General features: G+C 49.8%; 1 protein-coding gene across 1 annotated transcript in view; it reads right to left on the reverse strand.

Moving 5' to 3' along the window:
* Window positions 1-14,404, reverse strand: part of SIM1 (SIM bHLH transcription factor 1) — a 52,697-nt gene extending 38,293 nt beyond the window's left edge. Inside the window, exons 1-6 of the mRNA XM_042017129.1 lie at window positions 14,138-14,404; window positions 12,713-13,394; window positions 2,623-2,705; window positions 1,527-1,616; window positions 1,290-1,398; window positions 1,095-1,180 (exon numbers count right to left, since the gene is read on the reverse strand). Coding sequence (XP_041873063.1) covers window positions 1,095-1,180; window positions 1,290-1,398; window positions 1,527-1,616; window positions 2,623-2,705; window positions 12,713-12,887 — 543 coding nt within the window. The 5' untranslated portion in view covers window positions 12,888-13,394; window positions 14,138-14,404. The remainder of the gene's footprint in view (window positions 1-1,094; window positions 1,181-1,289; window positions 1,399-1,526; window positions 1,617-2,622; window positions 2,706-12,712; window positions 13,395-14,137) is intronic.
* Window positions 14,405-18,786: the final 4,382 nt, after the last annotated feature.

Here is an 18,786-nt window from a genome sequence, read left to right on the forward strand (position 1 = left end):
CCCTCCCCACGAAGGGGGCCCGAACAATACCCCGCACCCCTCCTGCCGGTGCCGACGCGGCTGCCGGGCTCCCGGGAGCTGCTGACCTGCGCCTCCGCCCGGCAAAAACCCCCTCCTTTTGGGAGTTCTCTGCGGTTCTATCGGGGTTGAGGTTTTTTTCCCGTACTAGAGTTCAGCGTTAATCTAAAGCCCATTCGAGTCAACGAGATTTTTTTTCCACTGGCTTAAGTGGTTTTTGGCCCACCTCCTAACTGCGCTTTTATTATTCTTCTAAAAAGGAAAGACGCGGAAGTGCCAATCCAGTTACAACTTTGTAATGAGGAGTGTATGCGCGTGAGAGAAAGCGTTTACATGTGTGCATGTGTCACATGTGTAAGATACGTCTATTATATAGATGGAGCAGACGCAATCTATCGCCAAAAAGCACCTCTGATTTAAGTATTGTCTCCTAAACGTATCCTTGCAGATGACTGCTGTCTACTTCCACTCTTACTTCTCTATTACTAAGATGTGTCTTCTTGGAGTTACCTCGGCAGATGTTCTTGGTCTACGGTACATCGTGACACAACATCTCTCCTCGGGTTATGGGTACAACCCGCTCCTCGGCGTTGTGCGGATGACACAAAGCAGCGAGGGGGTAGGAGAGGGAGCAGGGGCTCTCCTTACCGAGGAGCCCCGAGCAGAACCATTTGCGCCGGGGCAAAACCCTCGACTAGGAGAGCTACACCTGCAGCTGACGAATCACCTAACGAAGAAACAAATTAACCCGGGGTTCGCGTTGTATCACCTGAAAGCTGCCACAGGGAGCCTCAGTGGTTGTGCGAGGTTCGGTTCAGAGAGCAAAATTTAAAAAAAATAAAATAAAAGCCCCCAAACAAGCGTCAAGGGCAGCTTGATTGCTTGGTTTTGTGGTTTGAGCTCTTCAACCTGAAACTCTGAGATAAATTAACCACATGAAAGAGTCCTGGGCTGGGTAAACCCCCGCGAATAGAGGTCTCACACCCTCTTCTCGTCCCATTTTCACCGCCCTCCCGGCGCAGGAATTAGGGAAGGTTAGTGCGGGGGGAACGGGGATCCTGGCCGCGGGCACGCACCTTGTAGCCCCCGCAGGTCAGGCCCGCGTTCCTCTTGGCCAGGACGCACTTCATCCTCAGGAAAAAGGATCTCTCGATCTCGTACTCTGGGAGGAGTGAAAGGCAGAGGTGGGGTGAGCCACAGACTCCTCTGGCTCCGTGCGGTCCCCTACGCGACCGCGGCGGCCAGGAGGGGGCGGGGGCTGTGTACTTTACCCTGCACGAAGTGCGAGTGGTAAGGCTGATGCGCCGTCAGCACCGCCGTCATCTCGTCATGGTCGGCGGGGTGGATGTACTCGTAAATGCTGTTGCCGGTCAGCTCTACCTGTGAGAGAGGAGGAGAAGGAGGAGGGGGAGGAGGAGAGGGGCTCATCGCCGGCACCGCGCACCCTCTCCTGTCAGTCAGGGGGGTGGTGCAGGCAAGCACAGGGGCTAGCAGACCACCCAGCGTACCTGTGACAAGCCCAGGTGCACCGAGGCAGTCTCCGAGATGTACATGATCTTGCCATCCGGAGCCACGACAAATATGAAACCGTCCAACGTCTGCAGAAAGGGGTTGGGAATATAAATAAATCAATAGATAGACAGATCCGTGAAATACCTGTCCCTCTGACTTATTCTAGCAAACAGGCGTCGATGCGCAGGCTCTGATTATTCAAAAAGTTGGAAGGAAATGGGCAAGTCTTGGACAAGAATCCCTCTAAAACTCTTGGACTCCTGAGATACAATCTCAGAGGGGCCGAGCTCAAAAGTAATGCAAAGTGCCTTGGAAGTATCTAAGACGAGGTCCTGGCTATCTGGTGATTAATATATGGGTCCCAGAAATCCTGAATACTCCTATCCTATTTCAAATGTCACAGCGGGGTTAGTGTTTGCATATTTTGTAAGGAGAATTTAAGCGATCAAAGGGAATCTAAAACTCTCCGCAGTGTAAATAACACAATTTGTCAGGTACATTTCAGCAGACACAGATGGGACTTCTGGGTGTGTCAAGAACAGAATAGGCCCTTCAAAGGCCACATGATTCCACCAGAAACACGTGGTGATGGTCACCGATAACATTCTTTGGTATTTCAGAGCGCTGGGAGTTTTCAGAGGTGTCCTACCTGATTTGTGTCTCTGCTAATTGCGGTGCCAGCTGAGCCCTTCTGTCGCGGACAGCCTTCCCTAACCTGTCGCTAGAGCCTCTCCCTACCACACCACTCTGAGCTTCAGAACATCGGTGGTATGTGTCACCTTGTTAATTAACTGGGGAAAAGTCGTGTTCCTGTACCTCGGCAGCCTGGGACACACTGTGAATCCCTCCCTGTGGACCCAGTGTTAGACAGTTGTGAGGCAAAGGACCCAGAGGGACCAAGCCACAGCCCCAATAAAAAACACGACATTCAGTCACGGCAGTTCACGTTTCTGAAGTCGTTCCCCTCCTGCCTATCTTTCTATTAAACACTTGAACAGTTAAAAATTAGTCAAGGTGGCAATCAAAAGCTCAGAAGAGGGAATTATTTCTTTAATCATTAATACCACATGACTGTCGTTTCCAGACTAGTACCTGCAAAAGATGGGATCCCAGTTCCCGTCCAACATTATCCAGTGGGCTGGTTCGGCTGGAGTGGCCCCAGGCTTCTCCAAGTCCTGTTATTTAAGACAAACAAAAAAGAAAATAAGGTCAGGAGATGAAAAATTTATTCGTGTGGGCCTGATGGGGGGGAACATTTTTTCCTTGTATACACTCTAAAACATATATACATACAGTCTTCGGAAAACTAGACCTGACTTCTTTGCGGATAAAAGCCTCTTTTGTGCATTTTTTTTCAATATCCAATTCCTCAGAGAAAAATACCCAAATACCTATTTTGAGTTAACGGTGAAGTTAATTTTTAAGACCTAAGTGAAACAGCATGCCAGAACAAAGTGGTTTTCAGTGCTGCCTTCGGCTATTGGGAACTGTCCCCTTGAACTTCAGGGAAAGCGTCCTAACTTCACGATTCTACAGACAAGTCATTGTCCGACGGCACGGACCGCCCTCCCTCCTGGCCCCCTAAGTCTGTATCCGGGATTCACCTCTATCCCTTCCATCTCTCCTCCCGCTGCTCCGGTGGGCGGGATGGTTCCCTCTGCAGGGAGGGGTGATGTACCTCCGTAGAGCCCCTTCCAGAAATCAATCTCTCTGTACTTGTCTAGTGTTTTACACGCGTCTTGTTTTCTCCTATGCAAAGTGAGTAGTAATAAAAGCCAGGTGGAAGGTACTTCACCGGAGTAAAACTATTCATGGACGATGCCTTTTCACAGTGTTGTTGCTGAAATAATTTAAACGGGTCAGCTAAAACCTTTGAGGCTTATGCCACGAAATAAGTCTCACTCCGACACGCACAAGCAGTAAGATATCCTCATCGATGGATGGGGTGCAGGTCGCAAGGAGACCCGAGTCGGCCGGGTGTGCCCATCCCCGCAGTGCGGGTTCGGGAAAGGCAAGACCCCATTTTCCGGTTATTTCGAGTCAAACAGACGAGGTGCTGACAGCGGGCAGCCGCGGGCATCCCTCGCTATTGACCGGCCTCGCCCAGGTGTTTGCCGGTCCGAGCAAAGCTAACGATTTCCTCCGCGCTGTTTGAGCGGGGCATCCCAGCGCGGCCCCTGCGCGCTCTCCCCACCGCCGGAGCGGTGCGCCCCGCTCGTCCCCGCCTTTCCCTTCCTTCTCCCCTCTGCCTCGTCCACCTCTTTACAACAACTTGTCTCTTCACCACTCCTACACTTTTCTCCTTCCTCCTTTTCACAGCCCTACAGAGGCAGGAGAATTTCTCTGGCCCGTTCCTCATCCTGCAGCCTCAGCAAGTACCAGGTCGCCAGTCAGAAACAGGCTCCTACCCATTAATTCTTCCACGCCAATTAACGGGGAGCCAGCCGCCAGGATGGAGGATCACCTCCGCCCCCTGTATTCAGGAAGGAGCTGATAAATCTTACACAGCTTCCAGGGAAAGAGAGAAAAGCCCACGGTACATTTGTTTTTCCCGAGATCCTCGGAGGTTTCTCTACTGGGGAGCCAGGACGGCCTGCTAGCACTGAGGCGGCTCCTTGCCACGTCCCCCCACCCGGAGGGAAATCTGAATGATAGATTTCTTTATTCAAGACTAAATCTGCACTGCCCACCTATGATTGAAGTTGCTTATTAATCGAAGTTTACGGCTCTAATTATTCTTCTCCTAAAAGGGAAAATAACCCGACCCCAGCGGGTTAATGAACAGCTCACGGGTATTGCAGGTTAACCTCCCCCGGGAAGGCGGTTCTTCACGGGGCGCTGAGCTCCTCGCTATGTTTCAGGTGGAAACCCCGCGCTGCTGGGCTGTGTCTGTTCGTGGTTTATAATTAAACGTTTTCACTTGTCTACCTGAACCGGCTTGTTGAAATCCTGTCACATGAGGCTATCCTTTGTGCTGCCCAGATGTTTTCAGCACTTTCAAGTCGGAGACTATTTCTATTCGTTGTCAATCCTAGCCTCTCCCGAATCGACGGCGTCTCCTGATGCCCCTTAAATACTGTTTTTAAAGATCATAAGAGAAAGCCCCCCTCCCTTAATTTTCCCTCCCCCCGTCTATTCCTTTAACATCCAATTTCCTTTTATCGAGGGGGCAAACTGTGATTTCTTGCACTTGACCTACCGCAGAAAATTCTGCAAATCCTTTGATTGCCTATTTAAAACAAAACAAGGAAATCAGCTCTCCCTTTTGCTTCAGGATTACGCTTGGAAACAAGATCTAAAGATTCTCTTGTAATTTGGAGAGCCAACAGCATAATAGCTTTCGAATAGAAACAAGCAGCTTTGTGAGGGGAAGGATAACTAAGTCGTTTTTAGGCAAAGGATTTTCCCAGCTAAAGTGGCCGAAGACAAAGCAAAACATAATCTATTTTGGAAGATTTCCAAGTTATGCCACATTAACCTTAGCACATAAAATTTGCTTTCTTCCCTGCGGCCCCTCCCCCACCGCGATCTGGTTTATCATATTTACATAAGTAGCCTTAGAAGGGATGTATCTATTATGGATCTAAGGAGCTAGAGAGCTCAGATTTCATTTGGAAATAGAGGGGAAATTTTACTGTTGCTTAATACTTCATGCATTGTAGAACCATTTCCATTTAAATACCCCGGACCCACGGATTACCTCCATGGACTGGCTGCATGGGTTTTGTAATTTCCTGAAAATGAGATTTCGATTTATAAAACAAGAAACCGATTAGTAACCAAATGAGGCGAAGTAGATCCACTAAAGTTGACCTAATCCCACAGGCACCATTTAGGTCAGTTCTTGGAGAATGAATGATGAGCAACTGTCTAACATAAACTCAAGGCACCACCCAGCTGTGTTATTCAAGAAGAAAAATTTTTTTAAAAATGGATCAAGCTTTTATTTCAGAATGAATTTGATACTCTTGCCAAAATATAGATTATATGCTCCTGCCTAACAAACTCTTTCTTCTGTCTATCAATGTCTTTCACTCGAGGAACTTTTTTTCCTAAGAAGATGAACTATTTGTGCCACGAGAAACTGTCTACTGTCGTGAGGGGGGAAGGGGGAAAAAAAGAAAAGGGAAATAAGTAAAAAAGAAATTAAAAAAAATTAAAAAGAGAAGAAGAGCATTTAATTCAGCCTATCGCTCAACGCTACCCAGCAGTCTGCACCCATATTGCGCGGAACCTGCGCGGAGCGAGCGTGCTGACTCATCGCTTCTCTCAGCATTTTCCGGCAGAAAGCCACCGTGCTTTCCACATCAAAAAGCATGTCCATCGGTTTCATGGGCTCGCTACACCGGCGGGTCCCTGTGAAATGCCTTCTCCCACCCAGCCGTGCCCACCCCCGGCACTCAGAAAGCCCCTCCGCACCGCCAGCCTGTCCCCCAGGCCGGGCGCACGGCCAGACCCGCCGCGCTCCGCTGCCTTGGCTCTGTCCTTCCTTCCCACCATCTTTTGATTGATGCAAGCCTTGATGTCGGCAGCCAATGGAACCAGGGGCTGGGTGGGCACCGTCCCTATCCAGTGGCGATGCTGTTTCAAGAAGCTCCTCTGTCCCACGGAAGGGAGAAGAGATTCCTCAATCGTTTCTAATTTGATCTAGTCAAAGACGGAGGAAGGCAGGCGCAGGGAAATGAGACTCCGAGAAGCCAGGGCAGCTCCTTGGCCCTGGTTGATCTCCGGGTTACTTGTCCCTCCGTGAGCATCTGCAGCGCAGAGCCCACCTCGACCCCGTCCTTTGTCTGGCAATAGCAAAGGGGGGAGGGGGTGGCCGGTGGGGGTGGGGTGGCCAGAAGATGCAAGCCCTTATCTACTTTGCGCTGATTTGCCGGCTTTTAAAAGCAGTTACGGCGATTTCCCCAGCGGACTCTCCGTCATGAAACCTCAGCACAATCCGGATTCACGGTAGCGGCCACTTGACGCCCCCGTTTAAAAACACTTAGTGGAGAGCCCATCCTGAACTCCAGACCCGCTTCTTTGGGGGCCAGATCCTTGAAGACAGCTCCCTCCGGGGCCGGGGAACCCTTGGGCACCCATCCAGGGGCTTTGCCCCTGTCTGGCCGCACCGCCCCGCACGACCCGGCCAGGCCCAGGGAAGCTGGCTTGGAGACGAAGCCACGTATGCAGGGAGTTCTTTCCTGTTGCTGTGGATGGGCAGAGGGAGAGGCTGGAAGGGCTCTCCCGGAGGCAGCCCGCTGCTGTGGGGCAACGCGTGGAGCCTGCCCGACCAGGCAACCGCAGGGACTCTTCCCTAAGTCGGGTCCCAGCAGGTCCATTGCGCGTTTCTCTTCCAGGAGTTCCTCAAAACAGTCTCCCCGGGCAGCGGCCGCCGCTGCTCTCCCAGATCTCCCCGCCGCCTCCCGGGGGCCGCGGTCCGGGAACGTCTCCGTATGCTTTGGTTTCCCTGCGTTTTCCTAGCCCTTTTAAGAGCCGCTCTATGGTTATTAAAGAAGGAGGAGCAGCAGCTCGCTCCTCGCCCGCCGGCGCCGAGGGGGATGCTGACCCCACGGAGGGCGCGGGATGCGGGCCCCCGGTCACCTCCGCCGCGGGGCTCACCCCTTCCCTGCGGCGCCGAGGCGGGCCGGGCCTCGCAAGCCGCCCTCGCCGCGCTGGGCAGGCCGGGGAGGGGCGGCCCGGGCACGGGCACCGACTTCGTTCAACCTGCCCAGCAAAGCCTCTCTACCGGGAGGACGAGAATGCCACCTTCGTGAGCGGCTCCTCAAGTAGCACCTTCCCTGCCTCCCACTGCCCCTCGCCGGCACTGCTGCCGCCTTAATACCAAGGGACAAGAGGGGCACGGGTGTTGTTTGGGAAGAGGGAGGCAGGACAGCTCAGTCGCTATCTCCCACGCGGTCATTCTTCCTCGCTGTCCAGGGAAAATGACAAATAACAGCTTCGGGAGCCTCGGGAACAGAAGCACGTCCTAGTCACCGGCAAGCCAAAAGGCAACTGGATGTTGTATCGAGGAATTAGCTTGATTCGATTAACCATTTAATTAAATCGTCTGCAGCCAGCGCTCTGTTCTGCTATCGCCTAACGCCCGACAGAGCTGATTTCCCAGTTAGTTTAACAGGCAGTGGTTAATGATAACTCAAAATCTGGGCCAAATGAGGCTTCTGTGAAGGACTGGGTCGCCGAGCGCTCAGATGGAATAAAGTAAGTTATGCTTAAAAAAAAAAAAAAAAAAAAAAATCTGCTCATTTCCACTGCCTGCGGATGCCATTACCAAGGTTTTGTAAAGATTTATTATCTCAGTAAATCACACGTATTCATTTGAAGCAGAGATAAGTTGGCATTCCTCTTTCTTTATAAAAATAATAATAATAGGGAGGAAAAGCCCTGTTGACTAAACAAACATCCCTTTTAAGAAAATGGTAGTGGAAATAATGCTGAGGCTGTTTCACTATAAAAAGAAATACCAGGATTTTGGCATACACGGGGTAGCGGAATTGCGCTTTGAAATGCAAACAAACGGAACCGTGTCCAGATTAGAGAAAGGAGAAAAAAATCAGAGACATTTTCGAGCACCAACTACTTATTCGTTTCTCCAGAAGACTCAAATTCAAATAGCCCTTATTTCGAAGAAATAGGGGAAGGAAGGATTTCCACCAGCGCACACGCTGTTTATATGCAAGTTGAAAAATATCCTCCAACATGAAAACTGTCGTATGTTTAGACAGGAAATATGACTTTTCCCGCTCTTCTTATTAAGTAGTCTTTCTAAAACATACATCTGTTTTTTTTGTTTTTTCCAACGATCCTGGTAGTTCAGTTCTGCTCTTCGCATTTTAAGTTCACATCAAAACTGGAATTAAACAGAGATTCAGCGTGGAGAGTAAACTGCTGCTTAAATGAGAAAAACTTCTGTAAGAAAATAAACATTGAAACCTAATGCTCAATCATTTCCCTTTGCAGCAAGAAAAACAGCATTAAATCACCTATCCACGTGGGAAACGGATTTTTTTTTTCCTGTTGATCTCTTCCCCCTTTAAAATAAAACAAGGTTAAGGGTTTCAATATTGAAATGTTAACCATCCTCATTCGCCGAAAGTTTATGTAAACGGAGCCTCTGCTTTTGTCTCGAAAAGCAAACGCCTCTCCACACCAAAACGATCCCTTCTCACTAGGACAGACTGCAAACTCTCTTTTTGCCTCTCTGGTGGCATATGTAGAATAGGACCCTTAAAATATTCCTAACTAGAAAAGAAAAACACAACCCAAACAAAAGTGATTTATTGTGACACCTGGGTTTTTTGTTCGGGTTTTATTAATTTTTTCCTCCCTTCCCTTCTCGATACTGCCGAAGGTTAGTGAAGAATTACCCTGCAATAGTAATAGTGATAGCATCGTTTTTTGGCGGAAAATTCTTTTAGTCCTTCGACATCCTGGAGATTTTTCTACCTATTTTTTTGCGTCTAGGTTACTTACCATTAATGATTTAATATTAAATTGAAATATTAGTCTTTATTAATAATGAACGTTAAATCGGGAATCGATTTATTAAGAAATCCTGCTTGAAACATACAAACAAACAAACAAACAATCCTTAAAACTCTTCCTTAACGTCCTTAGAAATTTACCAGATATTCACTCTTTCCAAAGCTGTCTGATCACCGAAAAGCAGTATAGGTCTTATACTCTTTCTCCTCCTGGATAGAAGTGTTTTAGTACTGAAACGATACAAGAAACCTACGTCTTGCACTTTTCGTCCTTGACAGTTTTTAATCTGCTGAGGACCTAATAAAGTGAAATTGGGGGTAGAAGGAACAACCCAGGCGTTTCAATAATTTGTGAGAATTGCACAACCATTACGAGAGTTCGTTCGTAGAAAAATCTCTGTCCAGTTTGTCGAGTTTGTCCAGTGCCACTGCCTTGTGTTTAGATGTCTGTGGTGAAAAGGAAACCCCACGTGTTTATTTTGGGTGTGATTCTCCTGGTATTTCACTTCCAAAAAACTCTTGTTCCCAAAATGAACCCGAAATCTACCCACCTTCTTTCTCTATAGGGATATTTCAGACAGAAAAATATGCAGACAAGCGCACACCGATTCTGTCCGCCCTGTCCCCAGCCCCGCGTGTGCGCGGTGATGAGGAGTGTATATCTTTCTGTACGTGATTATTTACAACCAGCTCTATGCAAGCACTCTCTGGGCAGATGGAAATTCACTCTTGTACGGGGGAGAGGGTGTGAGAGTTACCCTGGAAGTGGAGCTCGCTCTTACGGAGACAACGTTTCTCTATCCTGACTCGTCCAAGATCTCTTCAAAAGTACGACATGACACTCTGGCGTGCTCCCGAGCCTCCTGCTACCCATCTCCAGTGTTTTGGCCAACTCATCGGGTCTGTCCCGATGCTTGTATCGCTTTCCTCCCCAGGGAAATACAAGCAAACCGACCTCCATTGGATCCATCCAACATCCCTACCCTGCCTCCACCGTTCAGAAAGACTTGCCCTTTCCGTGCGTCATTTGCCCGGCTGCCACTACCTGTTCTTCCTTCCCAGAGAACCGATGACTTTTTTTTTTTTTTTTTTTTCCTGGGTGGGGGCACTGGAAAACCAGAATAGCACCCCTCTTCCTTGCCTTCCTCCTCTCCGCCACAGCCAGACAAGGACAAGCGCAACCGCAACGGGAGCCCAAGCTGCTCCGCCGGGTTCCCGGAGCCCACTGCGTCCCCCAGGGTCCCGGGGAAAATCACCCGGGCTTGGCTCCCGCAGGGCCAGGCACAGGCGCAGTGCCGGGAGGCCGCTCGTGGGCGCCTCGCTCGTGTTTAATCGCGGCACGGGCGAGCGCAGGGAAACCTCCAGGGCCGGGGCCAAGCCGAGCCGCTCTCCCCGCTCTCCCAAGTACATGGGAGACAGAGGGAGCCCGCGTGGGTCCGAGGGGAAGCCGCCCGGCCCCACGCCACGTTGAGACCCACGCTCCCGGGCCTTTGTACCCCGCTCGCAGCGCGCCCCCGGCCGCGGCCCTGCGCGGCCCTGGGGAGGTGGGGGCGGCGGTCCCGCGTGGGTCCGCAGCCTGCTCGGCGCCGGGCCTCCCGCGGCAGCGCCTCGGAGGGGTGAGCCCTCCCGAGCCTGCTCCCCGCCTTTCTTTCTAATGCGCAGTTTGCCTTTAATGAGGCTACGAAGGCTCCGCTGCCCCCGAGCCCCGCTCAGCCGCCCCCTCTGCCTCCGCACTCAAATTAGCATCTGCTGCGGCCGGCAGCGGCCCCGGCCCCGGCGCGCTTCGCCACACGGTTCCCCAGGGCATTCAGGCATCCTGCGCTGCCACCGAGGGACGGGGCTCAGCTATTCTTCTCTTCCCATGATTACTCACAGCCTACAAGCAGCACCATATGCTTCTTCTGATCAAACAACCCGCTACATAGGCACCAGTAATTGACGAGACCTGCTCGGAATCACGCAGAAAGGTAGCCTACTGAGACCGCAGGAGTTGACAAATCATTGCTAATAATCCTTTTAGGAACATCATGGGCATCAGGGTTTGCAATAGCTTTATTTTTGTAAAGTATGCTCTGACAGTATAAAGGATAACTCCGTCTCCTTTGAAACAGAGGACTGTCCCGCATAATGATCTTCAAGGTGGCAAAGCAAGTAGAAGAGGAAAGTAGCTTGATGAAGACTTTAATTATTATTTTTAAAGGTTTCATTTAACCCCTTCTTTGGTTACAAGCGACTCAATGATATGGCAAGTTGTTTAAAGAAATGATTGTAAAATGCACTGGATTGGAAATTATTGCCGTGGACTTTAGGTATAAACATTCATCCGTAACCTGCGGCGGGGGGGTATTACCTCCCCCAGTCCAAATGACTGCCACATTGCATATTTATTTTTAAAAGTAGAACTAGTACCAATAATCCACAAATTGAGCCGGGAAAAAAAAAACAAAACAACAACAACAACAAAGAACTCCTCAAACCACCAAAACTAAAGCAAAACAAAACCAGGCCATATACACACTCTTGATTTGTAAAAAACACAGGCCAACCGAGTCGAGATACAGCTACAGAAAGCACATGGGGACATAGCTATATTACGTTGTTTCTTGTGTACACTCACTTTTCAACAAAAGATGCAGCGAATTTCGTATTAGGCCAGGGGAAAAAAGAAAAGCTCTTGATACTTTTCCTTTCATACAGACTGCAACTCCATCGAGTTGATCTAAATAAAAGGTTAGTGAATTTTTTCAAAAATTTTTCCTGAAAGTCTTACAAAATCAATAGAGTGAGAACACGAAAGAACTTTATTCTGACTCTCTTAGCTTTGTGTTGTTTGTTTTTCTTGGCAGCCGATCTAGAAGCCCAAAGACAGTCCCTTTAAATCCTGATTCTATTTAAAAGCAAAAGACACTTCAGAACGCTTAAGTTTTCTTTTACTGGACAGGCCCGTTGTTGCTGCCGTGGAAGTCAACATGAAGTCTACTGTTGCCTGTCGAGGAGAATCATGTCTAGGCTGGGACACTGGTTTTGCAGCACTGGGTGGGCAGGGGGCTTGAATATGTCTGGGTGCAAAACTTCTGCTAAAATTTTCCGAGGGCGATTAACGCCCTCAAATCGCCCTTGTGATCCTCAGAACGAAACACAGCACACTGGTGATGTGGTTCAGTGTGCTCGACTTATTTATTTAGGCTGGGTGTGAGTGAGCACGCCTGCATGCGTGCCCTGTACCTGTACACCGCACCTTTCCTCGAGAGCTGAACTAAGGCTTTAGGACTTTGCATAGACTTATGTAAATATTTACCCGTATACTAACTCGCCCTCACAGAATGACTATAAATAGGGGTGAATCGTGCCCTCTTAGGCCACGGGTGTGCTTGGTGGGGGATGCACATTTGACTGGGAGACTGGGGGGAAAGGAGCCCCGGGTTTGCTTTAGCAGAACACATAGCAGAGCTCAGTGCCTTCAAGTATTGGCAAAAGCACCGTAAATCTCCAACCAAACCTGTCATAGGAGTGAAAGAGAAAGTATTTACAACAGAGAAAAGTGACAGCGGAGGGCACCCTGTCTCCGAGCGCACCACCCCATAGGTTTTCCCTTTTTTTTTTTTTTTTTTTTTTTTTTTTTTTTTTTTAACGTAAAAGTGATAAATGACACCTGCATAAGAATGGAAATAGAGGTAAATAGGCATCCCACCTACCTTCTGGAAAAACCACTCTCATTTTTAAATAGCTGGTGGTGAGTCTGATTATGGATGCTTTGTCCAGCTGAGAGGTGATAGCGGAGGGCAGGGGTAGTAATTTAGCCAGTTCATAAAATTCACTGTTTTCTTTCTCCCGTCTAGTCCGGGCAGCATTTTTGGACTTCTCTTTCATCGTGTTTTTTTCCCGCTTCCTTGCTACAATTTAAACTCCAGAGATTCATCCAAAGGTGGAAGGGAAACTCATCTGCAATTCGTCTCTCCGGAGCATCAGGCGGTGATTCTGAGCGCGGCCATTACTCAGAGAAACCGTTCTGTTGTGTAAAATGCAAACAAGTATCGAAGAGTAGAGGTGTTCTTTAAAAAGAAAAAGAAAAGTATATATACTCTGAAAAGCAGAGTCAATTGGGTGGGAAAGGCATTTATCCAATGCAGCTCAGCACTCCAAGCAACTGCATTTAAAAAAACAAAACAAAATAAAAGCTAGAAGATTGAGGCACCAGACAGCAACCAAACGATGTATTTCTGGCCTTTTTTCCTACTCATGGCGGGCAGCATAACTCCTCGGAAGAGGGTCATAGTAATCCCGTTTTTTCCCGTGATCCGTTGTCAATCCGAGGGCCGAAACGCGCGGCCGCGGGCTGCCTTCCAGGGCGCTGGGTGACTTCCCGGGAGCCTCTCTCTGTGAAGACAACAGCAGTCCTGGGGTGAGAGTGCCGGTACACGCCGCCGCAGCGGAGCCGCGAGAAATAATAATCAACAGCCAGCCTCCGGCGGGTGTAGTATTTTCTCCCACCAGAGGGGAAAGAAAAAAAAAAAGAAAAAGTGTATTTTCGCATCTAGCGCGCCCGTGGAGAAGCCTGCCTCGCACTCTCCTCCCACAGCCCACTCACTTCCCAGCCCAGGTGTGCACTGCATGACCAGAACGAAAGCGCAGCAGAAAGCAGTCCCCGGCTCCCGGCGTTACCGGGTTTGGTGCTGCCGGGGCTGCGCCGTCCCCTTCGCGCTCCCTCGGGCCGGCACCGCGGCGGCGGCCAGACCTCCCCACGCTCCGCGCTGCCAGACCCGCAGTGAGGGATACATTCCCAATCACGGAGTATTTCTGCTTGTTTTCCTTTTTCTCTTTTTTTTTATTTTTCCCCTTTGATTTTCCCCTCTTCTCGGCTAGTGTCCTCATTCCTCAGCTGGGGTCGGGGGTGTCTACCTCAGCTGCACCCCAGCCAGGGGAGGCATCCTCTGCCCAGCCCTGCCCCGAGCCGGAATCCACCCAAACATCACATTTTTCCAACCAAATTATCTCCCCCCCCCCCCCCCCCCCTCGGGGGCCACTGTGGGGAAGCGACCCACAGGCTAGCCCCGCACATCACTGCGGTTCTTCGCTGGGGCTGGAAGCTTGTGGTGGCTTGTGATCTTCTTTTTACCTACCTTGAATCCCTGAGCCCGGCAGCCTGCAGAGAGCTCTCCCGGGGTGAGGAGCCCAACTCTTTAATTGGCTCATTAATGGCACGGGGAAAAGTTTGCGCCTGTCACTGCTCCTCGCACCGATGGGCAGACAGACATTGTCGCCTCCCCATCCCCTTTATCGGCTCCCAGGCTCTCCGTCTCACATAACGAGGGGTGGGGTGGGGTAGGGGGCGAGGTTGGTATTAATGAAGAATCCCTAATTTGCGGCTGAGAAATGCCTAATAACTTCTTGATGGCTAAAAGCCTTTTAGCACAACTTCATTTCTCTCCAACTCCCCCCTTGCACCCCCACCTCCCGGCCCCCGGCCGAGCCCTCCCTTAATGCCACTCACGGAGCCGCCTCGCTTCCCGTTGGCCGCCGCCACCCGCGCCCGGCCTCCCACTGGCGGAGGGGGCGGTTGCGTCACGCGGACACATTCCCACCCCTCTCCCGTCTCCCCTCTTTCCACTGTGTCCGCCCTCTGACCTGGCGGCGCGGCCGGGAGGAGTGGGGACGCACAGACACCCACAGGCATACACAGACACACACACACCTTCCTCCGCGCCTACCCGCTGGGGGCTTATGCGTGTTGAGGTGGGTACATTTTGGCCATCGCCTCTCCGCTGGGCACCAGGGGTGGGCGGCCGAGGTCCCGCGGGACTGTGGGTGGTGAGGATCGCCGCAGTTTTACACACTCGTGCACATTTCTCCACCCCAAACCCAACCGAGCAAGTGGTCGCGCTTGGGAGAAATGAGCTGCGGTCACGTCCCCTGCTGCCCCCCTCCGTGACACCCCTAAGTTTCGCCGTGTATGGTTTTCCCCGGGGCTCATGCGGGACAGCGTGAATCGGGTCCCGTGGCGGAAGGGGAGAAGGATGGAGAAAGATTTCAAAAATCTTTCTTTTTAAAAATTTAAAAAAACGCTGGAAAAAAACCCCAAACCCTCAAACAATCTCACGAACAGGTAAAAAAAAAAAAAAGGAGAGGGGAAAAACCCAAACCCAAATCCTCCTACATTAGGAGATAGAGCCGCTTTAAAAGTGCCCTCAAAGTGGATGTGGGGTTTCTCTTTTTTTTTTCCCGGGGAGCGGGACTATTCCTAATCTCGCGTGTCCCCTGGGGAAAATAACCCGAAAAAAATGACGCTGCTCCTAAAACTGCTGGCTCCTGAAAAGAGTAGATAGAGCAGAGAGAGAGAGCCTGGAGTGGTGGGAGAAGGGTTGTAGAGTCATTCCTAAAACCATAGCGGACTCTCAAAAGACTGACATAATTGCCAAACCAATCGGTGCGAGACTTCGGCTAAAATAACTGTTTAAAATGAGATTCCACTGGCAGGCAACAGTCGGAGTATTTCGAGGAAGAAGAAACGGTCTCAGTTTTCTGAAGAAGAAAACGTCAACCAAAAAAAAAATATTAGCCTTTGAAGCACCTCAACCCTTTTGCTCCGCGGGCGGCTGCAGCTCGAAACGCAGGCTTGCAGTGCAGACCGTCTGTTCGCTGCTTATCACCTTAAAGCTCTCCTCGGTTAAAAGCTTTCCCTGAGTTCATTTGGGTAAATAAAGGAAAGACGGAAAGAGAGGCATTCAACAACTCCTCTGGGTGTCCAGGCGTCTACAAGCATCAGAGAAATGTATCCACGTACTCTCAAATGTTCTTTTGATTGTCTTATTTACCAAAGCGACTCGTTAAACAAACACGAACACAAGGCATTTAGTGAAGGTATGGATAAAAAAAAAAAAAAAAAAGAGAGAGAGAGAGAGAAAAGAAAGCACCCCTCCTCACCCCGTCATGCTGTAAAGCGATCACTGCTGTGGGAAAGTCATACTGAATTTACAAAAATCTTCCCTCTGTGTTCCTGCCCTCAGGTGTAAAGTCGGTTTGGGGGAGAAGAAAAGGAAAAAAAAAAAAAAAATCTTCCTTCTGGTTTTCATTTGAGGTAATTCTCTTCCTAAACGGCACTGGCGTCTCTAGGAGGGTATTTAGACATATGGGCAACAACTGGACTAACACTGTCAGGTAGCTCACGACTTATTTGTCAACAAGAGCCAGAGAGAATGTCTTCTATAACGCCCTTGGTTTGGGAAAAATAAATAAATGAGTAGGATACACTTCTGCTAATTTATACCAGGGAACATGAGCATCCACCTTACCAACCCCACAGAGCCCCAGTGAAGCCCGTAGCTCACCGAGGATCCTCTTTCCCGGTGTACCGGGACTCAGTTTCTTCCCCGCAGCTCGGGTGGGTGTCAGCGTCTGCACCGGTTCCCCCCGTGGCCGGGGCCCGAGGGCTCGGGCTCGACGAACCTCATGTAGATTTTGAATGTATAAATGCTACGGCAGATAAAGTACAAGATGCGAAAGGACCAGCGGCCGAAGGGCAACTATTCACCTCTGCTAGTTACAGCAAACGTGGACAAAGTCACCTCTCCACAGAACCACCAGCGCGGGGTCAGTACGCTGGGGACATTTACCAGCAGATTTCAAGAGGCAGTTCCCGAATGATGGGAGAATTTAGCCGCTTCAGAGACATTAACCTTGTTTTCCTTAGTCAAAAACAAGTGACTTCTGCGAGCGGAGATCACACTTGGCACTGCCGCGTTCCAGGTGTACAGGCAAAGGCAGTCCGCAGTAGCTAAATTCGTGGTTTTCATATCAGCCGAGAGCCCGCTGTCACCGGCCCCGGTGAAGCCCGTCTGTCCTGAAAGAAGAGTGCATGATCCTGCTGAACAAATGAAGCAAAGGCACCTCTGCGGGATGCCCGCACCGCTGCTGCTCCCCGGCGTACAAGCCGTGGGAGCGGAGCTGAGGGCAGCGAGCGCACCGGCGGCGCGGCGCGGACACCTGCGGGCCGAGGGGCCGGACCCCGGGGGCGCACGGCGGCTACGGCCTCTCCAGGAGGGAGAGAGGCACTTCGGCCGCCTGAAGCAGATGGATAGCTGTGCTCAGTTCAGACGCAGTTATTCTCGAGCGAGAATCTCCTGGAAAACAGATAATACTGGAAAATTGAATAGACAGGTACTGCAGTGAAATTTGATTTTAAAAGGCGCATAATAAAATGGCGTGTCTGAAGAAAGGCTGAGTGAAAACAAAGCGTTTCACAGACAGGTTTCCAACTATAGTAGAAAACTTGTGTAGGCAGCCACAATATGGAGCGTGTATTGCAGCATGTGTGGGTGAGCGTGTGTATGTGTGTGCAGAGGGGGAGGGGAAAAAACTGTGCAAATCAAAGCAGGAAAAAAAAAAAAAAAAGAAAAGCCCTACTGGACCATATCCCTATAGGACAGATCAGATCCAGTTTCTTCTCCAGCACATTCAGACATACTCTGATGTATTTATTAGTTTATGAATTTGGATGGGTTTATTAATCCTTCCTAAACAATAAGGTGGCCATTTCTTATTCAGACAGAAAAATGTCTTCGAACGTAAGCCATCACTTACACACCGCTTTCGTTAGTGAGTTAAGGATGAGGGTCGCTCTCCCGATTTCTTAAAAAAAAACCAAACAAAAGCGGCCTGGTATTAGTTACGGGCAGATTTCCACGCGCCGAGCCTCCCCCATCTTTGGACCGGCGGGAGGCGGGATCCGACCTCGCACGGACCCTTACGGCCGAAGGGAGCGCTCCGCCACCGATGCATCTCCTGTCCCCGAGATGCGGGTCACTCGCCCAGCCCCGGGGGTGCCTGAGGGAGTGCGGGCGCTTGGAGACCGAGACTGTCTTTTAAGAACCCAGTAACTTCAGACACACGCATTTGGGTACCCTGGTGAATTGGAGTGTGATGTGAATTTTCATCCATGCCCTCATCAAGGCTTTATTGACATAAATATACACGGCAAATGCTCTTTGAGACCATTCAGAAGTAATTAATATGTTTTAACTGATCTAGATCTTAACCTTCAAGATTCAAGCCATGCTCTAGGTACTTTATTCCTGCTCTTTTGCTAATGTTATTAGAATGTTCAGGGCAGCAGGACAAGGAGAAAGCCGATTCTCTAACACAGGAAATAGTTAACAGACTCTTGGATACCAGTTTTCAGATATAAGCGTTTCTGAATGCATTTCTTAAGCACTATTACAGAAACATTGCAAAATTTGAGTAAGCGACCACTAGCATGATTGTTAGTTATTTTAGGCAACTCCTTCAAACAATTTTTGGCGATATATCCGTGTTAAGAGATACTTTGCAGGGAGGAGAGACACTTCTCTTGACTACACACTCAAATTTATTGTTTTTGGCATAAACGTAACGAGATTATTTATATTCATTTTTCCAGGGGAGGCAGAGGTCAGTACCTTTTAGCCCTTATCTTATTGAACACACTCTTGCTAATGATCGGAAGTCAAGCTATCTTACTGTGACGCGGAGCATCGAATGAAAACATAAACTAAATATAAAGAAACGCTAAAAAATCTACTTCATGGCTAGTAACAGTTATCCCAAGGGACATCTTTGCTTATCTTCTGCCTTTCCAAAGCAGCCTGGTACACTGAACGCCCGAACCGAGCTGAAATGCCCTTGTCAGTGATGAGAGGTTCGGGAACGACTCGAGACTGGAACTTTGATGAAATCACAAACTTCGGAAAGTGCTTCCTGCCTTCCCTCTGCCTTCACAGACACCCTGCCTAGCTCT

The sequence above is a fragment of the Corvus kubaryi genome, unplaced genomic scaffold (assembly GCF_017639235.1).
Source record: "Corvus kubaryi isolate FWS band 111438036 unplaced genomic scaffold, C.kubaryi_AGA036_p1.0 split3-73, whole genome shotgun sequence".
NCBI lineage: Eukaryota > Metazoa > Chordata > Aves > Passeriformes > Corvidae > Corvus > Corvus kubaryi.